Source organism: Acinonyx jubatus, chromosome A1 (genome assembly GCF_027475565.1).
Source record: "Acinonyx jubatus isolate Ajub_Pintada_27869175 chromosome A1, VMU_Ajub_asm_v1.0, whole genome shotgun sequence".
Lineage (NCBI taxonomy): Eukaryota > Metazoa > Chordata > Mammalia > Carnivora > Felidae > Acinonyx > Acinonyx jubatus.
In genome coordinates, this window is record NC_069380.1 from 150983052 (window position 1) to 151006452 (window position 23401).

Consider the following 23401-nt stretch of genomic DNA (forward strand, 5'->3'; position numbering starts at 1 on the left):
CTTTCCCTGTGTTCACAAAGCCCAGGGTGAAAGCAAAGGAGGCCAAGCCAGGAAAGGGAGTAAATAGTGCCACAGGTTGGTTGACTGCATAGAACAGTATAAATATGCTGAATGGCCTTTTTTGGAGAGCAACATGTAAAAATGCCAGCCTTGTTTGTCCTCCAGAGACAATTACTCGCATGTCTGAATCATTATTTTCATGACAGGACTTCATTAATTAGAGGTCACTATAAAACAGGTGAAAAGTTGTTCTTTGTATCACTTGTAGCTAATAGTACGTATTTAATAGAGAAAATGTTAGTGATCATTATTGATTAATAAGTAACATTAAATATCTTCAGAAGTAATATTTGTCACCATAGTGATTTTATGTAAAAACTTCTCCCCATATGTTTAGAATATGCACTGTTCTGTTACATGTTAATTGGGCATGGGTACTCATTTGAAAACCAGTCTTGCATTCTCTTAGTAAGCAATAGTGGCAGACGGTCTTCATTTTCCCCTCAGTGAGTTGGGATCGGAGGTAAAGGGATCTAGGTACCAGCTTCTATTCCCTGAGTCATAGCTAGGGACTGCCTAAGAAGTGCAGTATTGTGGGGAGTTAAATTCTTTTGATAGCCACCCACATAGATATTTTATGTTATTTAAGGTACATTGGTGTTGAACTTCACCATCTCTCGTGATGTGTAGGTAATATAGGGGGTGCACTGGATATTCCCTAAAATTTATTTTGTCTCTTAAGTCTCTAAGGTGATTTCAGATGTGTGATGTTGTAAATTCTCATGTCTAGTGTATCCCATTCCTGTTGGGAAGAACAGAAGAGCAGGGCAGATTTTAAAATAGCATGTCAGTCAGGCATATAGGTATGGATGTGGACTTTCTTCTCTTACTCATCTTCTTTTCTACTGCTACCATTACTACCCTTCCTTTCTTCTTTGTAAACATTTGATAAATTAATGAGGGGGGTATAATATGTATTGGGAGTGAAGGTAATACTACTTTCTCTTTATCATAGTCTTTACATATTGCTGAAGTACTTTATTCTTTATTTGTTTGGTCTTTACAACAGTTCTGTACAAAGCAGCACATTTTATAGGTGAGAAAACTGAGATACCAAGAGGTTTAATGACCTGCTGAAGGTTTTCCAGTGGGTATCTCTCACAGCCAGGTGTGAAGCAGACTGTTTTACACCACTTGCCGAGGCTTCTTTCTACCATGTCAGTGGCAAAAGGGTGCTCAAATCTGAGGATGGAAAATAAAGTGGGAATTTGAACGTATGGCTGGAGGGAAACGTTGGGCGCATTTCCCTAATTTTGAGTTTGATTCTTGTGAATGGTAAGGTGACTCTGTCATAGTCGTATAGGCCTAACTGTGGTTATACACAACCACAAATATTTTGAAAATATTTAAAATGTTAAAAACAATATACATTGCTTTAAGTAAGTGATTTAAAAAGAAAACTGGTCAAGTTGGCAGAAATGAGAAATACCAATTTACAACTTATTTACATGGAATATTTCCTAAAGCTCTAGATGAATTTTTAATAAATTGGTAGCTTGACTAATATTATACTTTTACCATTTAAAATAATTTATTTTCTATGGAAGAATGCATGTCATTGGGTGAATATTACTACATTTTCCTCTTTTCTGGATATGTTTTAAGAGCTCTCCATTTTCTCACTCTGTCAATGTGTATTGTGTGGGTGTGTGTGTCTCTGTCTCCTTGTGAAGTGACTGAATTCTTTAGGGTTGATGGCAGTGGTAGTGGTGACGGGGACATGGAATTCTTCCTTCCAACTATTCACAAACATGGTAAGCAGCTGTTCCAAGGCCCTGTACTAGTCTACATTTTATTTTAACTTTGTAGAGACAACAATACTAACCAATTATTTACGTCTACTATGTGCAGGTCCTTTACATGTTTTCTCATTAACCATAACAGCAACTTTTTGAAGCATTATTTGCTCTGTGTTACAGTTACCTAGCTAGGCAAGTGATCAAGCCAGAATCAAATCCTTGCCTGCCTCCAAAGCCCAGACTTTTCTTTGTATGAACCCAATATAGTCGGTTTCCTGATTCTACTTGTAATAGAAATTTTGCTTGAATATAATTTATAAAATGATTTTTGAAAATCTTTTACATAGCTTTGAATACTTAAAAAGAGATAAATAGAACATTTATATTTTCATGTTAAATGTATCATGCTTATTTGCAAAAAGAACCAGCAGTCTTTGTATGTAGCATTAATCAAAATATATGGGAAAAAGAAATTAAGGAGGCAATAAATGGGGAGAATTAGTTGCCAGTCATTGGGAGGATATACTGAAAAGAGAATGCATTTGAAGTAGATTCATATGCCAGCATGATTCAGCTTTTTACCTCAGACATTTTTTTTTTTTGTATTGGGAGAAAACAAATAGAATACTTATTTCTTGAGGGAGAACTCTTTCTAATCTTCAGATGTTCCTTTTCACAATTTCAGGTTTTATATTTTAGGGTCAGAACTCATGTTCCTACCCCTCTCATTCCTAATTTCCATCAGTGCCTCATGGAGCCACTGTATTTCATTACTCTGTTACTTTCGGAATTCCTCATTTTTTCTCGTCTGCATATATTAATACAACATAAAAGTTGAACATACTTCTTAGGAAATAATTCAGTACTTCTTTAGATATTGGCACCTCTTTAGTGACAAAATTAGAATATTTGGGGCCAAGAGAGGTAGATCTGTAGTATTATAATATGTTGAAAAAATAGGCCTAGAAACCAAGAATCTGTTTAGCCAGATTGATGAAAATCATAGGGAAACTCTTTCATAAAGGCAAAAGTCATTTGGCTCATGTTCTTCTGAGGTCAGCAAAGGTTGTGGGAGACTTTCCTCATATACTCCATGTGGAAGAATGTTCTCTTTCATAGGGGAGAAAAAGAAAAACAAGTTTTCCTTATTCATCTCCAAGTGCTTATACAGCACTTGTATATCACGTTGGTGCCAAAATAGAGAAAGGTCATAAAAGCATGAATATGTGTGGCAACCATTTGTGTCTGCCTTTCTTTCTAAAACAAATTAGAACGTACTCAGTGAATGGAACAACTCTTTTCAAAAAGTTGTTCCTTAGCTTTTCTTTTGGTTTGCAAATTACTTATTAACATTTTCTTGCTATTTGTTGGAACTTATTCATGCAGCCAGTCTAGGAGTGGCTTCACAAATTCTAGTGACAATTGCAGCCTCTGACCATGCTCATGGTGTATTTGAATTTAGCCCTGAGTCACTCTTTGTCAGTGGAACTGAACCAGAAGATGGGTACAGCACTGTTACATTAAATGTGAGTACATTTTTTCCCTGCAGCCTTAGACATTTTGCCTACTTTTATTTTTTTCCCAAAGTGTACTTATTTGAGAGAGAGTGTGTGAGCAGGGGAGGAGTGGAGAGAGGGGGAGAGAGAGAATGCCAGGCAGGCTCCTCCTTGCCAGAGCAGAGCCCAACCCAGGGCTCGAACCCATGAACCATGAGATCATGACCTGAGCCAAAACCAAGTGTCAGATGCTCAACCGACTGAGCCACCTACGTGCCCCCACTTTGTCTTCTTTTAAAACTGTTTTATTGTATTATGAAGGTGTCCTTTATGTTATTTTTTTTTTCCTTTTTAGGTAGAGGGGAATGAGCCTAGTGGTACATACAATACAAATTGATCATTGAATAGGGATTTGAATAAAGATTTGTCTTTTTATGTAGTTTTGCACATAAATTTATCTTGTGATTCTGAGGAGTCATAACTCTTTAAGGAATATAGTGGAGCTATACAAGTGATATTTTATATAGATGTTGTACTAATTCGCTTAGGCTGTGGTAACAAATGTCTTCTAAAGCTCAGTGGCTTAATATAACAAAGATTTGTTTTTCCACTCATGGTATATCTGCAACTTAACTTAGCAGTTGTCAGTCATTGAAGGATCAAGGATACAGAGGGAACAGCTCAGTGAGTCCTTCTGTCTTCATGGTGGTTGGTGGGGTGGGAGTGTTGTAGGGAGGGGTGGGAATGTGGATGTAGAGAACCTCATACTGGCTCTTATAGTTTCTTGTGATTCATAACATTTCCATTTACACTTTTGTGGTCAAAGCAAGTTACATGGCAGTGCCTAATGTTAACGGGTAGAAAGATGCAATCCTATCTCATCTCTCTCCCAAAGAGAAAGAAAATCCAAAACATTTATGAACAGCACTAATAATGAAAACTCTCTGTGGGGTGTGTGTGTGTGTGTGTGTGTGTGTGTGTGTGTGTGTGTGTAGGTGTACTTCCTACACTGCTTTGTTCCAGTTAGGAATTAAGCAGAATTCTATTGTTAAGCAACTGGCATGAGCTAGAAGCTTGCTCCCTTCCTCAAATTTTATGTAAATAATGAAGAAAGATCACTCAAAATACATCCCTTAGCACTCTTGTGGCAGATATTCAATATTAGAAAGGATAACTAATTATTCAAAAAATAAAAAAAGAAAAGAAGGGATCAAGTTTTATAAAATTGTTGTCTTGAATGTTACTCTGATTAACATTCAGATTTAAGTATAAATAAAAATTATTATTTGGGACTTGGAGTAATTTTAAACCTCTTTACTCTTCTTAACATGTTACTGGCAAAAGCATTTCTTCTTAAATATATTTTATCAAACCTTGGGTGAAATACTTTTTTTGGTGAGTTTTCCATATTACATTGAAGATAAAAGGAAGTAATTTGTTTTCCGAAATGAGTTTTTGTCTAACTTTTCAGAAAATATCCTTCATTATTCCTTACGATGAAGGGTATACCATCTTGCAGTAAAAACAAAAATATTCATGAGTGTATTTAAATATAATAAATTATAGGGGCACCTGGGTGGCTCAGTTGGTTGGGCATTTGACTCTTGATTTCAGCTCAGGTCATGCTGCTCTCTGCTCCTCCCCTGCTTGTGCTCTCTCTGTCTCTCTCAAAATAAATAAATAAACTGTAAAAAAATATACATATATAATAAATTATTAATTACATTTGCTTCATTACTAATATTGCAGAAAAGATACAGCTGTAGGTAGTTTAGTTAGAAGCTAAAAATATTCAGTCAATTTGTAGCTTCATGCAACATCACTTTTTAAGTTGACTCTCTGAGGGTCTTCAAAGATGGGTAGTACTTCTTCCCTGCCATCAAGAATGTTATAGTCCCTTTTTTTAATGTTTATTTATTTTTTGGACAGAGAATGAGCAGGGGGAGGGGGAGAGAGAGGGAGAGACACAGAAGCCGAAGCAGGCTCCAGGCTCTGAGCTGTGAGCACAGAGCTCAACGTGGAGCTGAAACCCACAAGCTGGGAGATCATGAACTGAGCTGAAGTGGGACACTTAACCACCTGAGCCACCCAGGTGCCCCTAGAATCTTATACTATTGATAACAACTTATAAAGAATAAAATAAAAATTGAATATACTGCTATCATTCTATATTTAAAAACCTCTAAATCAATGACTTTAATCCCTCTTTTAATACATTTTACCATTAAATATCTTCTAGATTCTGAGAAACCATGGAGCTCTGTCTCAAGTGACTTTGCTTTGGAGCATAGACTCTGATCCTGATGGCGATCTTGCCTTCACCTCTGGCAATGTCACATTTGAGATTGGGCAGAAGAGTGTCAACATCACAGTGGAAATTCTTCCGGATGAAGATCCAGAACTGGATAAGGTCTTTTCTGTGTCAATCATCAGTGTGTCCAGTGGCTCTTTGGGAGTTCACACTAATGCCACATTAACAGTTTTGGCTAGTGATGATCCTTGTGGGGTCTTCATCTTTTCCGAGAAAAATAGGCCTATCAAAGTTGAAGAAGCAACCCAGAATATCACACTATCAGTGATAAGGTTAAAAGGCCTCATGGGAAAAGTCATAGTAACATATGCAACACTGGATGATATGGAAAAACCACCTTATTTTCCACCCAGTATAGCCAGAGCAACTCAAGGAAGAGACTATATGCCAGCTTCTGGATTTGCTCTTTTCAGAGCCAATCAGAGTGAGGCAACCATAAGTATTTCAGTTTTGGATGATGATGAACCAGAAAGGTCGGAGTCTGTGTTTGTTGAACTCCTCAACTCTACTTTAATAGAGAAAGTACAGAATCGCCCAAGTAAGTAACCACTAGTGTGTTTTTATTATTATTATTGAGGTAAGAATCCTAAAATAATAAATTAAGAATTGGGTATAGCAGAAAATTCTCTAAAAATAGTAAGCTCTGACTCTGAAAGCATCATCATACAAAAGTTGATCTATAAGGCAAATGGAAGTGGGACACTTGAAAACAAGAAGTCATGTTCTACAGGTCTCTAATGTTCCCAGACTAAATTTTTAAAAGCTTCTATGTAATCCCGTGCGAGTGACCTTTAGTACTATTGTATTATGTATTACAGCTTCAAAATCATTCTAGAATTAATCTGGGGATTTCAGGGACAGTCCTGGTAGTAAGTAAGATCCTGAGCCTCCCTCACTTTGATCCACTCTGGAAGATTCCCTAACTCATGTAGCCTCTTTGGTGATGAGTATGTAGATCCAGCAACTGCATGAGGGGAGGGGGACAGGATTGTGTAGCAGTAAGAAATCCTGTAAATTTGTGAGTCACTGAGAGTTGAGAAGAAAGCACTAGCTGGGGATAAGAATGAGGAGTGACGCATGTTGGGCAGAGGATCTGGTGCAGCAACTTCTTTTGAAAAGTAGCAGCCACTCCCCTTGGGGTTGTGGCTCAGTCGCTTTGTAGAGAGTCTGGTGGCTACTGGTAGAGAGCATGCCTGATGCTTGCGGAGCTGAAAGCGGTTACTGTGTTAATATCTCTCTAAGCGGCCATGTAACTTTTAGAAACGTGTTTTTAAATAAAGAGAAAAATCTAGAATTCCTGGAATAAGGGAACAAGGAAGATTAGTGACATTAATTTGATATTAATTTAACATCAGTTTTATGGCAATATTTATAAGAAAACAAATAAAACCTTCTTAAGGAAGCTGGAATTACATATTCCAAAAGTAATATTCCAAGAGCTACATGTTGACTGTGTTTTGCCATATAAATTAAATTTTCTCATAAATAAATTTCTTCACCTTACTGTAATACCTAGATGGATATACTATATAGTGAGCAGCATTCTTGTCCACAATGTAAGTAATTGTAGTCCAGGATTATAGAAGGAAATTTACTTTATAGGACAACTGCTCACATTAAATATTCAGATTACAGTCAAGGTTAAAATTCTCACACAATACCCCATCCCTTTTTTTCTTAACAAGATTTAAGATTAAAATTTGTAATACAACCCAGTGATTAATCTTATTAATTAAGAATTTAAAAAATGCCTTGTTTTCAAGGAACTCACAGTTTATTGAATAAGATAGAAATAAACCTGGAAGGGAGTATCACATACAGTGGTAGCTAGGGCTTTGGGCGTTGGTGTTAAGAGAACTTATATTCCAATGTACAGTAATGAACTATTGGGCATAATCTTTTTGTGGCCCCCAGTTTCCTTACCTATTGTACAGAAATATCATGGGACTTAAATACAATCATATATGTGAAAATGAATACAGTGTCTGGCACCTGGTAAGCATTCAGTAGGTATGAACAATTATTGTTAATAGCATGGTATATGCAGAATAACAATGTGCTGTAGGATGGGAGAAACAATCACTATGTGTTTTATGTTTGATATGTTCCTGGAACCAGGCAGCGTACTTGGGGCAACTCACAATAGGTGTAAGATACTATGTGAAATAATTAAAGAACAATTAAATGCAAATCTGTGTGATAGTGACTAAATTTTAATAGACAAAATCAGCGTAGGACCCAGCAGGGTCTCTCTTGCTGTGCTCTGCGTATACTCATTAATTTTGAGGAGAGCAGTAAGACAAGAGGTGATCAGCACGTGGGTAAGAGCATAGCGCAGAATGAACAGTTGTGGGTAATTGAAGGTTTTATACCTGGTTTGATGTGGAATTGTCTGTGGGGAATGAGAGATTTAGACAGCCCCTTACAGGATGCCTCTTGATGTGTCCGCCAAGTGCTAGCATGATATGTGACTTCCTCCCCATCTGTGTGCCTCTGATTCCTAATCTGTAAAATGTGGACAATGTTAGCTGCCCCATAGAGATGGTGTGGGGATTAAATAACTTGATACAAGAAAAGTGCTTAAAACAATGCCAGGCAAATTCTTGCCTAATCTAGTTGAATTTAATTATATTATATTGATTCATTATCAATAAATCATTATTTTTGATTTTGATTTTAACTGTGATACAATTTAACATGGTCTCGGCCTATACCACTGAAATTAAATGGTGTTATTGTTTTTAGATTAAATTCTCAGAAAATGTTAAATTTTATTATTATCACACACATCCAAGTACTACAGTCATTAGAGAGTTTAAATACCAACTCAAAATTGTTTACTGTTGATGCTTTGTTTGTGTTGAAAGGTCTCTTGTTATGTAGTTTTGTCAAGGGTGCTGGTTGAAATTGAACCTAGAAAATAAATTAGGGAGGGTTGTGGAAGGTCCTGTGTTTAAAATCAGGGGCAAGTGAGAAGAAAGCCTTGAAAGTACTGAGTACAATTGATTGAATCAGTGTTAGACAGCATTGAGGCTGACTGCTTTCTGGCCAAGGTAGTTGAGTGAGTGTTAACTGAGAGGGGGCAGAGAGGAACAGGTTTGTGAGCAAGGGCAGGGACACAGAGAGGCAGTAATTTAATTAGAGAATGATGATTTGCAGCTGGTCTTTGAGGGCACGAAGCTTAATTACTTTACTACTCAATTTTGTAACTGAAATGCTGTTTTTAAAAAAATTTTATGGCATGCTGGTAACTAATTAGAAGAGCATAATTCTGTAGGTGTCATCATTATCTGTTTTAATATTATGCAAAGTGATGATTAGTCACACTCGAACCATTTTTTGCCTTTTGACAAATTTCCAATACTTATTAAATTATTCCTGCAGGGTGACTATTCCTCTGCTAGAGATTCTATAATAAAAATCTCTCTAGAATGTAAAGCTAAAAGAGAGTAGGGACTTTCTGTTTAATTTATTTTTGTTTACCTAGTGTCTAGATGAGTGCCAGTACATAAGAGTCAGTAAATGTTTTTTGATATACATAGTAGAGAAAATACCAAATGAAGCTCTCATTTGGCTGATCTTGCTGCTGAGGCTTCCTGGTAACTTTTGGCCAGTTTGTAGAATTTTAATACATTAGCTTTTCTTCTTTCAGTTCCAAATTCCCCACGCCTTGGGCCTAAGGTCGAAACCATTGCTCAACTAATCATCATTGCCAATGACGATGCGTTTGGAACTCTTCAGCTCTCGGCACCAGTTGTTCGAGTGGCAGAAAATCACGTTGGACCCATTATCAATGTGACTAGAGCAGGAGGAGCATTCGCAGATGTTTCTGTGAAGTTTAAAGCTGTGCCAATAACTGCAGTGGCGGGTGAGAAGAGACATCCAAGGAGCAGTGAAGTGTTTTAGAGGGAAATTATATTCTTAATTAACAAAGCCACTTAGAGATGTAGTGAGAAAAATCAACTAGAAAACAATAGTTCTCTTGCATCTTTTTAAAGGCATAAATGTAGAGCTTTTATCATGCATTTATGGCACCAGTTTTGCAGAATTCTTGAGAAATGTTAGCAAAATTATATATGAATTTGAAAGTTAAAATGACCAAAATATGCACATACCAACGAAAAGTAAACTAAGGGAAATATTGTTAGGCTTTCTCTATGTGTACTTTTTAGTTTTTTGAAAGGGATTCATGTGTAAATGATCCTGAGGAATGCAGGATAAAATGTGCAGCCACATGATTGCAGTGCTTGGCAACAGTCTTGACTCTCAACCCATTTATCTTGCTTGCTTATTTATTTATGAAGAATGTGGAAGAGGCAATGGCTTGCATTAACTATTCTGGGTAAGCAAAATGATTTCATTGCCAAATGCAAGCTTTAGGGGACTGCCTTTTTTGTTGGTGCGGTTACAGCATCTAGATGGAGATTTGCCAGAGAGCTATTCAGTTAGAATCTTTCTAGCATGCACTCAGAGGAACGGGCGTGTGAATGGACAGGATAACATGCTTGACCTTTTGAAATAAATCATTTGGATATGATATTTGCTTGAAAAGGTAATAAACAAGGCTCACTTAGTTCCTAAGTGGTGTGTGTGTGTGTGTGTGTGTGTGTGTGTGTATGCATGTGTGTGTGCATATGTGCGCATGTGCACACGTATATCTTAGGTAGTCTGACTGAGGAATACCTGACTGTCTATACAGGGCCTTACATATTGACAAACAGTGGGGATGAATCAGTGTTCTAGGAAATTAGCCCTTAGGCTTCATAAGAAGACTCTCTCCTTTCCCTACCCAGGCTTTGACCAGGAACAAAGCTCCTGCCATCCTGAGCAGTATGCAGTAGCAGCTTTTAATCCAGTTTTATAGGAAAGCCCATAGTTTCCAGCTGTAACATTGATAATGCAGACATGCCTGTATCTGTACACAGTATAATTTCTTTCTAGTGAGGTCAGGATTCTAGTTCTCTTTTTCATTTTAAAAGTATTGTACACATTTTTTTTGCTTTTGTAGATAAGGGGTTATCTTGTGGTAATGGATGACTGTGTATCTTTGTCTGAGTCCATAGCCATATCATCTCTTTTGTCTGTGTTGACATTTATGTCTGTAGTGACAAATAGAAGAAATTATGTATGCATTTTACTAAAAGGGAAAGGATAAACTTGAACATCTTTTGGAGGTCTTTTTCATTATTTTATGATCTCAAACCCATTTTTTCTGGGAAGAGAGGTAAAATCATTTTGTTTAGAGTATATGTAGTCATTGTCCTTAAAAAAGCTTTACAAGTATGTCCGTGAAATTTGATACATCATAATATTTCACTAGTATATGGCATGTTTATTACCATATTAGGGAATTGTCTTAGCATTTTGCTATTTATCTTTATAGGTGAAGATTATAGCATAGCTTCATCGGATGTGGTCTTGCTAGAAGGGGAAACCAGTAAAGCTGTGCCAATATACATCATTAATGACATCTACCCTGAACTGGAAGAATCTTTTCTTGTGCAACTGCTGAATGAGACAACAGGAGGAGCCAAATTAGGGGTGTTAACAGAGGCAATCATTATCATTGAGGCCTCTGATGACCCCTATGGATTATTTGGTAACCAAACTAGTTTTAACTCATTGATATAGATCATACATTTCTTTCTTTTTAGGGACTTAGGATTAATTTGATCATGTTTCTCTTTTTAACCTGCTGTTACTGATAACATAGGATACCTGTACACCCTCACTTGCAGTGCTTAGTGGTTATTAAAAGGAATCGACGTCTTAGCATAAATATGTAAGGGACAAACTTTTAGGCTTTTAAGTCCGGTATGACCTCGAGATGTGTTTTGTGGATCTTAGACAATTTTTTCAAAAATTAACTTACAGAAATTTACACAAAAGTTTGGATTTCTGGGCTTTCATGATTAGCAGGAAATCTGACAACACTGAGCCTCCTTTCCTGCATAGCATCAGTTGTGGGTACAAACTAACAGCTGCCTCTTTGATCCAGGCTTCTGCTGTGCAATTAGCCACAGAACTTAGTAGACCCACTTCACTCATGACTGGTATATGCCTGGCCCTGTGGGATCCTGAGTTTGTGGTTTCTGTTTCTATCATAGAGAACAATAATTTGGAAATTTTGAAAGACTGCTTAAGGGAAAAAAAGAATCAACTATAGGGTAATAATGGTTAGCTCTGTGTTGCCTCAGTTTCATTTTGTATTTGAAATGAACTCTGTTCTGCCCTTCAGGTTTTCAGATTACTAAACTTATTGTAGAGGAACCTGAGTTTAACTCAGTGAAGGTAAACCTGCCAATAATTCGAAATTCTGGGACACTCGGCAATGTTACTGTTCAGTGGGTCGCCACCATTAATGGACAGCTTGCTACTGGTGACCTGCAAGTTGTCTCAGGTAATGTGACCTTTGCCCCTGGGGAAACCATTCAAACCTTGTTGTTAGAGGTCCTGGCTGACGACGTTCCGGAGATCGAAGAGGTGAGAGGAATGGCTAGTATAGAATGACACTGTAAATCATACCTTGTCTTATAGTGACTAGAACAGATGGCTCTTATTGTGGCATTTATAGAGAATGTCAAGTTAATTATTTCTACAAGAATTTTCAAAATATGGTAGTGATTTTTACAGATAACAAAAGGAAGAATATTCTAGAAAAAGTTCTTGTACATATTGCATTTTATAAGTTTTTTGTGCAATTACATTGTATTTTCAACATTTTCATTGAATGATTAAATATACATATTTATAGATTTAACATGTATATTTATACATTTTTCCATATAAACTGTTAATTTGTTTGTATCTAGATTCCCTTTTAGCTTGAGTGCTAGCCAGTTGATGTTAATTAAATTTAGATTTTGATTTTCTGCTTCTTTATTTATTCTTTAATAGTTTTGAGAATTTAGTATATGGCAGATAGTTAGACATATCTATCTGATATTTCATGGTAAATAAGCTAGGTGGCAAATAAAAATAGAGCCTCAGTGGGAAAGTTGGTTCATTATTAATATATATTAGCTAAAGATAATTTTATATTATGAAATTCAAGTATTATTAAAGCCTAGGTCTCACTAAATTACTTTTAATGGCATTTATTCTGTAATAGAATCAGATTTTTATAGAAAGGAAGTCCATAACATTTCACTTGAGTGATAATTATGTCATTATTCAGTTCTAAAATATTGGATATTAGTTAATACAGATAAAACATTTCTTGTTCCTTCTCTCTAAATTAGGTGGCATTATGATATGATGTCTTTTGTTTTAAATTTTGTTAGAGAATTTCCATTTAAGATAATGTGGAAAATAAAGCATAATAGATTACTTATAAAACATACATGCAATATTTTCCCTGAATAAAAAAAAAATGTATATAATGAACATAAAATGTATTACTGAAATGGTAACTATAAACAAGGATCTAAAAATTGATTCCCAAGATTATATTACTGAATATTAAGGAATTTAAGTAGCCTGTGTTTATTATATATAATTGTGCTTTATTATTAAAAGTTGATAATGGATTATTCTGTTACATGTTGGGTTTATAAATGTAATGGGGGTTTCTTTGAGTCCATTCATATTACATTATATTTTGTCCTTGTTTTTGTATGGATTATATGTTTGATTCCCCCTCCTCTCCCACTGCATCATTGTTATTTTAATTTCAGAACTGGGATTCTGTTAAGGAAATTTTCACTGTATTTTTAGGTTATCCAAGTGCAGCTAACTGATGCCTCTGGTGGAGGTACTATTGGGTTAGATCGAGTGGCAAATATTATTATTCCTGCCAATGATAATCCTTATGGTACAGTAGCCTTTGTTCAGTCGGTTTATCGTGTTCAAGAGCCTCTGGAGCGAAGTTCCTGTGCTAACATAACTGTCAGGCGAAGGTATATGAACTAATGGCTTCTGTCTGTGGGGGGATGGGGCTTGTGGGTGGTAGGAAGTGACCTCTTGTGCAATTAAATAACTTAGGTTTTGTGGTTATTATAAAATATAAATTATTTTCTAGGTTATGGTAATTTGTTAATTGAATTATGCCTATTAATATGAAGAACCCAATATATTTATCATACCTATTCTTAGTGAAATGGATAATAGATTATACATCATTGGGCTTTCTAACCACAGAAAGTTACTGCTTTAATCTCTGTTTTTTTTTGAATTAGAACTTAAATACAACTAGCTTCCAAATTAAAGAATATTCAGATGCTGTATGAAGTGGTTGTGTTTTCTGCATGTGTGTGTGTGAGGCAGCATACAGTTCACCGAGCTCCTTCAGAAATAGAAAAATGAGGTGTTGGGAATTTGTGGCAAGTAATTACATTTCCTTAAAATGAACTCATGCCATTATCGTTATTACTTTGTTTCTGTGAAATCTGGTAATGAAAATTCATTTTCTAATTCTGTTCAATAATTCTGAAATGGATATGATTTGGCTATCTTTGAATAGCTTGGTTAAGAGTAACTATTGTTTAATTGCAAACCAGCAGGATTCCCTTACATGAGAAAGTAAAATGTTGAATGACAAATATAATTAAGAAACATGGTTGCATTTGTACTATTACTTTTACACTTAAAAAAAGTAAAAACTCCAGTCAGTATTTTCCTTTTCTAATTAATCCACAGATTGCTTTGAGTGCTTAACCTGTCTTTTAATTGTCACTCCATGTTTTAGCGGAGGGCACTTTGGTCGGCTGTTGTTGTTCTACAGTACTTCTGATATTGATGTAGTGGCTCTTGCGGTGGAGGAAGGTCAAGATTTACTGTCCTACTATGAATCGCCAATTCAAGGGGTGCCTGACCCACTGTGGAGAACTTGGGTGAATGTCTCTGCAATGGAGGAACCCCAGTATACCTGTGCCACTTTGTGTCTCAAAGAACATGCATGCTTGGCATTTTCATTTTTCAGTGCTTCTGAGGGCCCCCACTGTTTTTGGATGACATCATGGATCAGTCCATTGGTTAACATCTCAGACTCCTGGACCTACAGGAAAAACATGACAAGGGTAGCATCTCTGTTTAGTGGTCAGGCTGTGGCTGGGAGTGACTATGAGCCTGTGACAAGGCAATGGGCCATAATGCTGGAAGGTGATGAATTTGCAAATCTCACAGTTTCTATTCTTCCTGATGATTTCCCAGAGATGGATGAGAGTTTTCTAATTTCTCTCCTTGAAGTTCACCTCATGAACATCACAGCCAGTTTTGAAAACCAACCAACCATAGGACAGCCAAATACTTCTACAGTTATCATAGCATTAAATGGTGATGCCTTTGGAGTGTTTGTGATCTACAGTATTAGTCCCAATACCTCAGAAGATGGCTTATATGTCGAAGTTCAGGAACAGCCCCAAACCACAGTGGAGCTGATGATCCTCAGGACGGGGGGCAGCTTAGGTCAGGTGACAGTCGAATGGCGTGTTGTTGGTGGAACTGCTACTGAAGGTTTAGATTTTGTAGGTGCTGGAGATATTCTGACTTTTGCTGAAGGTGAGTGATGGTTCTAAATGAGGTTTGGTTTCCCCTGGTAAAGTCATTCTAGTCAATTTTTATGAAAATGTTCATAAGAATTCTTACTGTGTAGATTGTTGCTAATATATGAAAGTGCAGTATGGTTTAAAAAAGAAGTTAGCTTGTTAGTAGTTGACATGGCATATGTAGAGTGACTTGTATCTCTTTTAGTTTATTCAAAAAAGGTTTTCAGGGAATGTGTGTATCTTATTCCTTTATAGTTACAGCAGTACCTTTAAGGAAACAGGCAACTCTAAGGCAAGTTCTAATTTTGTAAGGGAAATTACCAAATTTCATACTATTTAGGCATGAAGATTTATCCTGATTTTTCTAGTACATATTAAAAAGCTTCTCAGTTAATACTCATTTTCCTATCTATCAATACTTCTTACCCATGAGAATTTTCAATGAAAATAATTTGTAAGTATAAACAGTATGAACTTTGATGACTTCATTGATATTAAATTAAGCCTAGTGATAGAACAGCTTATAATAATGTTCTTAGGCTTGGATGGGATAACTGTTGTAAATTTTCATGAACAATATAATTATAGGTAACTTGGCCAACACATTAGAATTAGGGTTGGATTCATGAACCTATAGGTTTTCTTTTTCAGGTCTAATTGAATCATGATATTTAGATTTGGAATGTTTAGATGTTAAAATAATTATCTTTGGGTGGGAGAAAGATATCTTTATTAAGATCATTGTTTAAATCCTGATTTGGGCAATTATAGATTCCATATAGTTTTTAGCATAGAGTTTGCCTGAATGAAAAAATGGGCACTTAAAAAAGCCTCGCAATATACAAAAAAAATGAAATAAATATTATTCACAATTCCATGTATTAGAGCAATTGATTACACCTTTTGTTGTTTAACTTTTTTGCATATACTGTTTTTGGAAACAGTAATTGGAGGTCATGATCATGATGCATATGTAGTATACTTTTTGACATATCTAATAAGCATTATGTTTTAATTTTAAAAATAAATTTTAAAAGTAAATTTTAAAAATAAATTTTAAAAGTAAATTATTAAAATTTAAAAGTAAATTTTAAAAATAGTACATCACATTCCTATAATGGTTATTTCCTAGTAAGTGATTTTGGGAATAATGGAATATGATATGCTTGGTGGAGTGGGGACCACAGGTTGGTAATTGGTAACATTTCTCCTTATTTCAAAGGAAATAATGAAAACATAATGAGGATGACTGGAGATGAAAATTTAAAGTTAGATTTTCCAGCAGCTTTAGTAACTACAGAGAAAGTTATATAAAGTAATAGCACTGGGGCGCCTGGATGGCTAAGTGGATTAAGCATCTGACTCTTGATTTTGTTGTCATGATCTCTTGGTTGTGAGATCGAGCCCCACATTCACCTTTGCACTGGATGAGGAACCTGCTTAAGATTCTCTCTCTCCCTCTCACTCTGCCCATCCTCCACTCATTCTCCCCCCACCAAAATTTAAAAAGTAATATACAAGTTAGTATTACCTTGAATTATAATTTTAGCATCACACAAAATGGACTATATTTAATATCTAACCCAGATTCTTAGATAATCTGTAGTCTCTTGAGGCAGTCTTGATACTGTGAATTGATGAAATGCAACAGGGTCATGAGAGAACACACATTCTTATCCCCTTTCTCCTTTTTCCTGCCTTTTCTCATCTCACCCTTTCATCCTCTTTCCAGAAAGTGGTAAAGAATTAGGTGGAGGAAAATAGGCTGAAATGCAGAAGCCATGTCATGTTTAGGGGTGTTTAGTGTTGCTCCATGCACACTAGTGCGATCCTAGTGCAAATGGGAAAATAGATTGCTTGAGCCTTGTCATTGTTACACAGCCCTCTGAATTCCTCTTTTGCCTTTTTCCTTCATTTCCCCACCTCTTGGAAACTGATATTTGATGCTGTCATCTAGTTATCCAAAGACTCATCTCCTTCAGGCTGGTTCTTTTCACTCAGAATTTGCGATCCCTTTTCTGTTTGCCACTCTTTGACTGCTATTTCCTAAGTGTTCCTAGTCTTTTAGGGAGGTATTGGCTCGATTACCTAAAGAAAATTATTCACAGCAATGCCAGAATGAGAATGAGACTCCACTCACCTAGAGAGAGAGGTGTTTCTGAAAGGAGATGCTTTAGAAATCCTTTCCCTGGCTAGGTCATTGTTCTAGGCAAAGACCAGGAATAAAACTGTGATTCTTTGAAATAATTCTACCCTTTAAAAATTTTTTCCATAATTCAAAATGTTCTCCGCAATCTGTCCATATTAATAAAATTTTACAGGGTTTTATGTGAAAGGATATACAGATTAACATACAACTTTTGCTTATAGTGGCACTAATACTGTTCATGATATTCACTTACATGTTTTTACTTAACTTTTTAAAAATGTTTGTTTGAGAGTGAAAGAACTTGAGCAGGGAGGGGTAGAGAGAGAGGGGGAGAGAGAGAATCCCATGCAGCCTCCGCGTTGCCATTGCAGAGCCCAAGACGGGGCTCCGTCTCATGGATGGTGAGATCATGACCTGAGCCTAAACCAACAGTTGGGCACTTAACTGACTGAGCCACCCAGGTGCCCCTTACCTTTTTCAAATGGAAGTAATTTGGGACTTTCATGAATTCTGTATGTTGGTGATTTTGTTACTTCGGTTTTTATTGTACTAATTTTTTTTTTTTAATAGGTGAAACCAAAAAGACGGCCGTCTTAGCCATTTTGGATGATTCTGAGCCAGAGGATGATGAAAGCATCATAGTTAGTTTGGTGTACACTGAAGGGGGAAGTAGAATTTTGCCCAGCTCCAGCACTGTTAGAGTGAATATTTTGGCCAATGACAACGTGGCGGGAATTGTTAGCTTTCACACAACTTCGAGATCTGTCATAGGCCATGAAGGTGGGTTCCTTTTTTTGTTCAGCACATTCATTCTCTTTTCCATGGAAGTCATTTTTTGTTTATTCTTTTAAAGTTTCTGGTGTTTCTTTTTTATCCTTTCGTTATTTTGTAGAGCTGTGTATATAGTGTGCATGGAACTTAGCTGGGAGAGGGCTCTATAGTGAACTGTGCAAATACTTAGGAGCCTTGAAGATTCCAGCTTGCTTCCTCCCACTGGTGTGATTTTAAGGGAGTTAGTCAGACTTGGGGTGCTCAGCTTTCTCGTATGTTAAATGACAAGAAATACTACTTACGTCATAGTTTTTTTAGGATTACATGAGTTAATGAATGTGAAGTGCTTATCATAGTTCCTAGCAAGTGTCTATGTACTTAGTGATAGTTGTTGATATTAAACTGTGAAACACTGGCTCCTTGTTCAAAACAAATAGTAGTTTGCAGTTGGAGAATATTTCAGTGTGGATTTTGTATTGTGTTGATGTATTTTATGAATGAAGTGCCAAACTAGAAAAAAATTAGAATGTGTCCATTTTTTCTTTAAAAATAAAGATTTTCTTGAATCCTCACTTAATATTTTACATCATATGTAGGGTTTTGCATATATGAGCTAATTTTTACTTAAAACATTTTAGCAATGTCTTTTGTCTTTGAATAAGCCTGTTTGAGATAGAACTGGTATTTATAACTTGCTTCACTATAGTTTGTATTTAGAAGAATAAATAACTGTACCTCAGAAAGATAAGAAATGACAAGGATATAGCTCATGTATTTGGACTTGTGTTTTACAGATGAGGAAACTAAGACACAGATTAGGTGACTTAACAAGGTCATACAGCTAGTTAATTGCCGTGCTGGAAACTACATATGTTTTAGTGTGCATTACCTTTTACCTTGCTCTAAACATGGGAGTTTATTTAACTTACCAGTACAAGTGTCTGAGCTGTATTTCAACACTCTTCCCTTTTATTGTGGTTTAGAATCTCATGTTGTCATAGCGATAATAAAAATGACTAACAGGTTGCTGTAAGTGCAGTCTGAAGACAGATCATCAACTCTCAAAAAAATATTTGTAATATAAAAGTCATTGTAGAAGTTAATCTTAATAATAATGACAGCAGCAATAACATTTAGTGAGTCTCTTCTGTGTGCCAGACATTTAACATTCGTTATTATACTTCATTTGAACACTAGTCCTATAAAGTGGGTATAATAGTATACACCTCATATTCTCACAAGGAGACTGAATTTCTGATAAATTAAGTAGCACACAATTATTCATGGTGGAGCTTAAACACAATACTGTGTGAACTCAAAGTCCATTACTAGTGTATAGGGAAATCTGTGAGAAGAAAACATGTTTTACTTGAATTTAATCTGCTGCATAACTTGACGTTGTAGGAACTTTTGGTAAATATTTCACATGATTTGAGTTGAAAGAATAATGACTTTGAGTACCAGTGTCCATGTGAGAGAAGCAAATTGATCAGAGAACCTGACTCTATCTCAGCTTATAGGTGGAAATTGGATTTTTAGAGATAATAGTTGAAATGAGGAAAATTAATAAGATCTTTGTGGATAGAGGAAGAAAAGCAGGGTGTTAAAGATGGAGCCATGTGGAACACCAGGCTGAAGTGCTGGGAAAGAAAAAAGACCTTTTGGGAGAGAGAGAAGGCTCTCCCCGAGGTGGGAAGAGACTGAGAGAAGAGTGTGTTTTCATTCATTATCAGAAGAAGAAAGTAACATGGGGAGCAAGTGAGATTAGATTCCCAAATGGGCTGGAGGAAACACTAGTAAATGTAGAGGATTTTAAAGGACAACTTGGGATGGGAAACAAATATCTAAGAACGGGGAAGTCTTCGGGCAGTGCTCCTCCAAGTAGGGTCCTTAAATCAGTGCCCATCCACAAAGTGCTTGCTTTGTGGCAAGATAAGTTTAGAAGTTGAAATAAGCCCTTCTAGAAACTTTTAAAACATTTTCATTTTGTTAATAACCAAAAGCATTGTCTGTGGGCTTGTAATTTGTATGTATTTATGGGTTTTTTTTTTGCAAAGAGAAAAAAGAACTAGTAATTAAAATCAGTAGGCCACTTGTGTTATAGGTCAAAAATGTGCATTATCATATTTCTCTGAAGGCATGAGTTTGGTACTGGAAATAAAGCACTTACTTTCACTGCTTGCATGAGGGCTCCCTAGATTTTTCTTATTTTCTAAATAAAATTTGAGGTGAATTCGATTCCTTTACATGCTTTCCTAAACCTTTATTCATAAGTTTTTTCAAGAGTCTAAATTAATTCTCTTTTTCCCTTTTTTTTAATGTTTATTTATTTTGAGAGAGAGAGAGGAAGACAGAGCATGAGCAGGGGAGGGGCAGAGAGAGATGGAGACACAGAATCCAAAGCAAGCTCCAGGCTCTGAGCTGTCAGCACAGAGCCCGATGCGGGGCTCGAACTCACAAACTGTGAGATCCTGAGCTGAGCCGAGGTCGGACGCTTAACTGACTGAGCCACATAGGTGTCCCTATTTTCTTTTTTCAAAAAACATTATATTGAGCCTCAAGAATTTAGAATTTTGTGTGTATGTTACCATAAGCTTGCACAGAGAAATGTGTATCAACCATATATGTTTACCAAAGTGAATTAATGAGAATTTCATGGTGATTCTTCAAGATAACTGCTGCACAAACAGTAAAAGGCACCTGGATGACTCAGTTGGTTAAACATCTGACTTCGGCTCAGGTTATGATCTTGCAGTTTGTTGGTTCGAGCCCTGTGTCGGGCTCTGTGCTGACAACTCAGAGCCTGGAGCCTGCTTCAGATTCTGTGTCTCCCTCTCACTCTCTGCCCTTCCCCCACTTAGGCTCTGTTTCTCTCTCAAAATGAATAGACATGAAACAAAATTTAAACAGGGTAAAAAAAAATCATGCCATGTGGACTTAACTAGTGTTAACCCTGCTTTTGGCCTAGTGTTGGAGTTTCATTTATGTGTTTAGGTTTAAAATGTGGACTATCCTGAACTTCTGGCTCTGGAATACCTTTTTAGTTCGTGGAGAGGAATTGCCTCCGTGCTTAACAATGTACTGAATTCTGTAGAATTCTATTTCTTCTTTTTGTTGTAAAGCAATTGGACAGATGCCCTATGGTAAATATTACTTTCTTTCAAATGGAATGGACAAATTTAAAAATAGGGGGCAATAGATTTTTACTGTGGTTGAAAACTATATGTGTGCCAGTTATAAATCCATGTTAGATGTGTCACTCGGTCATCAACTCAGCAGCATCCTAATCATCATGCCATATTCAGTGGATTTAAAAATGTGCCTTTTTTCAGAGACAGTTTGAATCTTTTTTAGGGAGAGATTTGAACAAGAAATGCAATTTTTAAACATACAGAGCTGCTATAGAGTAGACACACTCAACGTTTTTCTCAATTGTTCATATTGACAGTTTGTGTTGCACATGATTCATATCCCTATATAATTAGTTTAAATCATTTTCTGTTTATGGCAGAGGGCAGTTAATTTGGATGGTCCATATATATATATATATATATATATATATATATATAGCATGTGTACATGTATCTGTTAAAATACATTTCCTTTGTTTTAATTTCCATTATTATTGGACACGGTATAGTTGATGTTTATCTTTTAGAAAGACTCCTGGTTTGTTTTGGGAACAGGTAGACGAAACAAAACACTTAAAGTTGTTAAAATACATTTTACATTTATATTTCTTAATCTGCATTAGGCTAGGCCTAGATGCTATATGATAGATCTTCTGTTTTAGAGTTCTATGGTATCACCAATTTTTGGTGGACTCTGCATTTTATATCAAAATGATCTTCTGCGAATGTCGTCAGACTCTCCTGTAGGTAAGGGCATTGCTTAGGCTTTCATTCTGGGCAAAAACTAGAAGGCACTATAGCATAGCACTTAGCAAAATATTTATATGACAATTATAACTTGCCCTCCTTTTGCATTCCTTTTGTCCTTGCCTTTTATTCTTAAAAGACTAAGCACCTGTTTCTAAGTCTTCCTTTTCCTGTGACTGTTTCTTGACTCCTCATCCAGGTAGAGGGTAACTCTGATAATTTTTCCCAGGAAGCATATTAAATGGACCTGGTTCCTGGGAGTCTTTCCTAAAGAGGCAATATCACTACTGTCATTTTGATTATTTGTTAGGAAAATTTTCACACTCTTTATGCTTTTTCACATGATTTACGGTGGGCTTACATGATTGTATTTAAGGAATACTTTCTTTACCATTTATTTATATGTGTGTGTTTGTGTGTGTATCCTGCTTCAAGCTGTGTTTCTTGCAGTATTGTCTTGCAAGTTACTTGCATGGTAACTTGTTAAATTTTTAAAGGTGGTATCAAATGGGTGTTTTTAGACTTTGAGCATTTTACGCACATTAAGTTTGTAGGAGGACTTTACTTTTTTTCTCTCCTTAGCATTTCATTTTTATTTTCACTTTTTAATGGTATATTTTCCCACAGATCTCCGTGTACAATCTTGTAGTCATATATTTTATTATTATGATTATAGGTTCCCCTTAAACGTGGATCTTTACTGACCTACATTTTGTTTTCTTGCCACTTGTGTTCATAATGCATTTTTAGCACTTGATCAAACTTCTGTAATTTTCTTCTTTCACTATTAGTAAGTTTTGGGACCTAAAAAAATTTAAAAAACCATGACTATAAACCTTTTTATTTGTGTCACCAGACCACACTGTAGGTGAAACTGCTTAATTACTCCAAGGCTCTCTTTATGTCTCTCAGTTAATAAACCCTTCATTGAATACAGAGCTGCCCTATGAGAAATTCTAGAAGGTATACAATAGAGGAACTCTAGGATTTCATAGTGGTGCCTGTCTTTTGTTCATGTGAATTCTACAAGTATGTAAATTTTGAATGATATCTTGGCAGTTATGGCTCATTCTACAGGCTTTCTTTCACTAACCTTGAGATAAATTGATTCCTAACTAGCAGTCCCTATATGGTTCAAAAAAAATATTTGTTCTCAGACATAGTCTACTAATGTAATGGTGATTAATTTTTTCTTGTATTAAAACACTTAAAAATGTATATATTAAAGTATCTGGGAAATCTTATTTAGAAGTCTGATACTTTTGCTTTATATTTTCCACTCTCCCCAGAAAATTAATTGCCCTAAAATTAGTTATGAGTGCTTAACTTTAGCATGAAATTTTTATTTTGTTTTTTAGTAACTGGAATTAAGATAAACTTTAAGTTAATTAATCCATGATATTTTAAGAAACATTTCTCTTAGAAAATACCTTCAGAAATAAAAAACATTGTAGTAATTTAAAAACTATTAGAAAAATATTAGAAAATGTAAACATATTTTGTCTTATTTCT

At 35.8% G+C, this 23401-nt stretch overlaps 1 protein-coding gene across 4 annotated transcripts in view; it reads left to right on the forward strand.

Moving 5' to 3' along the window:
• The window catches only part of ADGRV1 (adhesion G protein-coupled receptor V1), a 556802-nt gene that overhangs the window by 103319 nt on the left and 430082 nt on the right, over nucleotides 1–23401 (forward strand). For all 4 annotated transcript variants that reach the window (XM_053224888.1, XM_053224896.1, XM_053224893.1 and 1 more), the window contains 9 exons: nucleotides 1734–1814; nucleotides 3186–3325; nucleotides 5535–6144; nucleotides 9259–9474; nucleotides 10990–11205; nucleotides 11845–12089; nucleotides 13323–13504; nucleotides 14293–15104; nucleotides 17811–18020. In XM_053224888.1, the coding sequence (XP_053080863.1) occupies nucleotides 1734–1814; nucleotides 3186–3325; nucleotides 5535–6144; nucleotides 9259–9474; nucleotides 10990–11205; nucleotides 11845–12089; nucleotides 13323–13504; nucleotides 14293–15104; nucleotides 17811–18020 (2712 nt within the window). The remainder of the gene's footprint in view (nucleotides 1–1733; nucleotides 1815–3185; nucleotides 3326–5534; nucleotides 6145–9258; nucleotides 9475–10989; nucleotides 11206–11844; nucleotides 12090–13322; nucleotides 13505–14292; nucleotides 15105–17810; nucleotides 18021–23401) is intronic.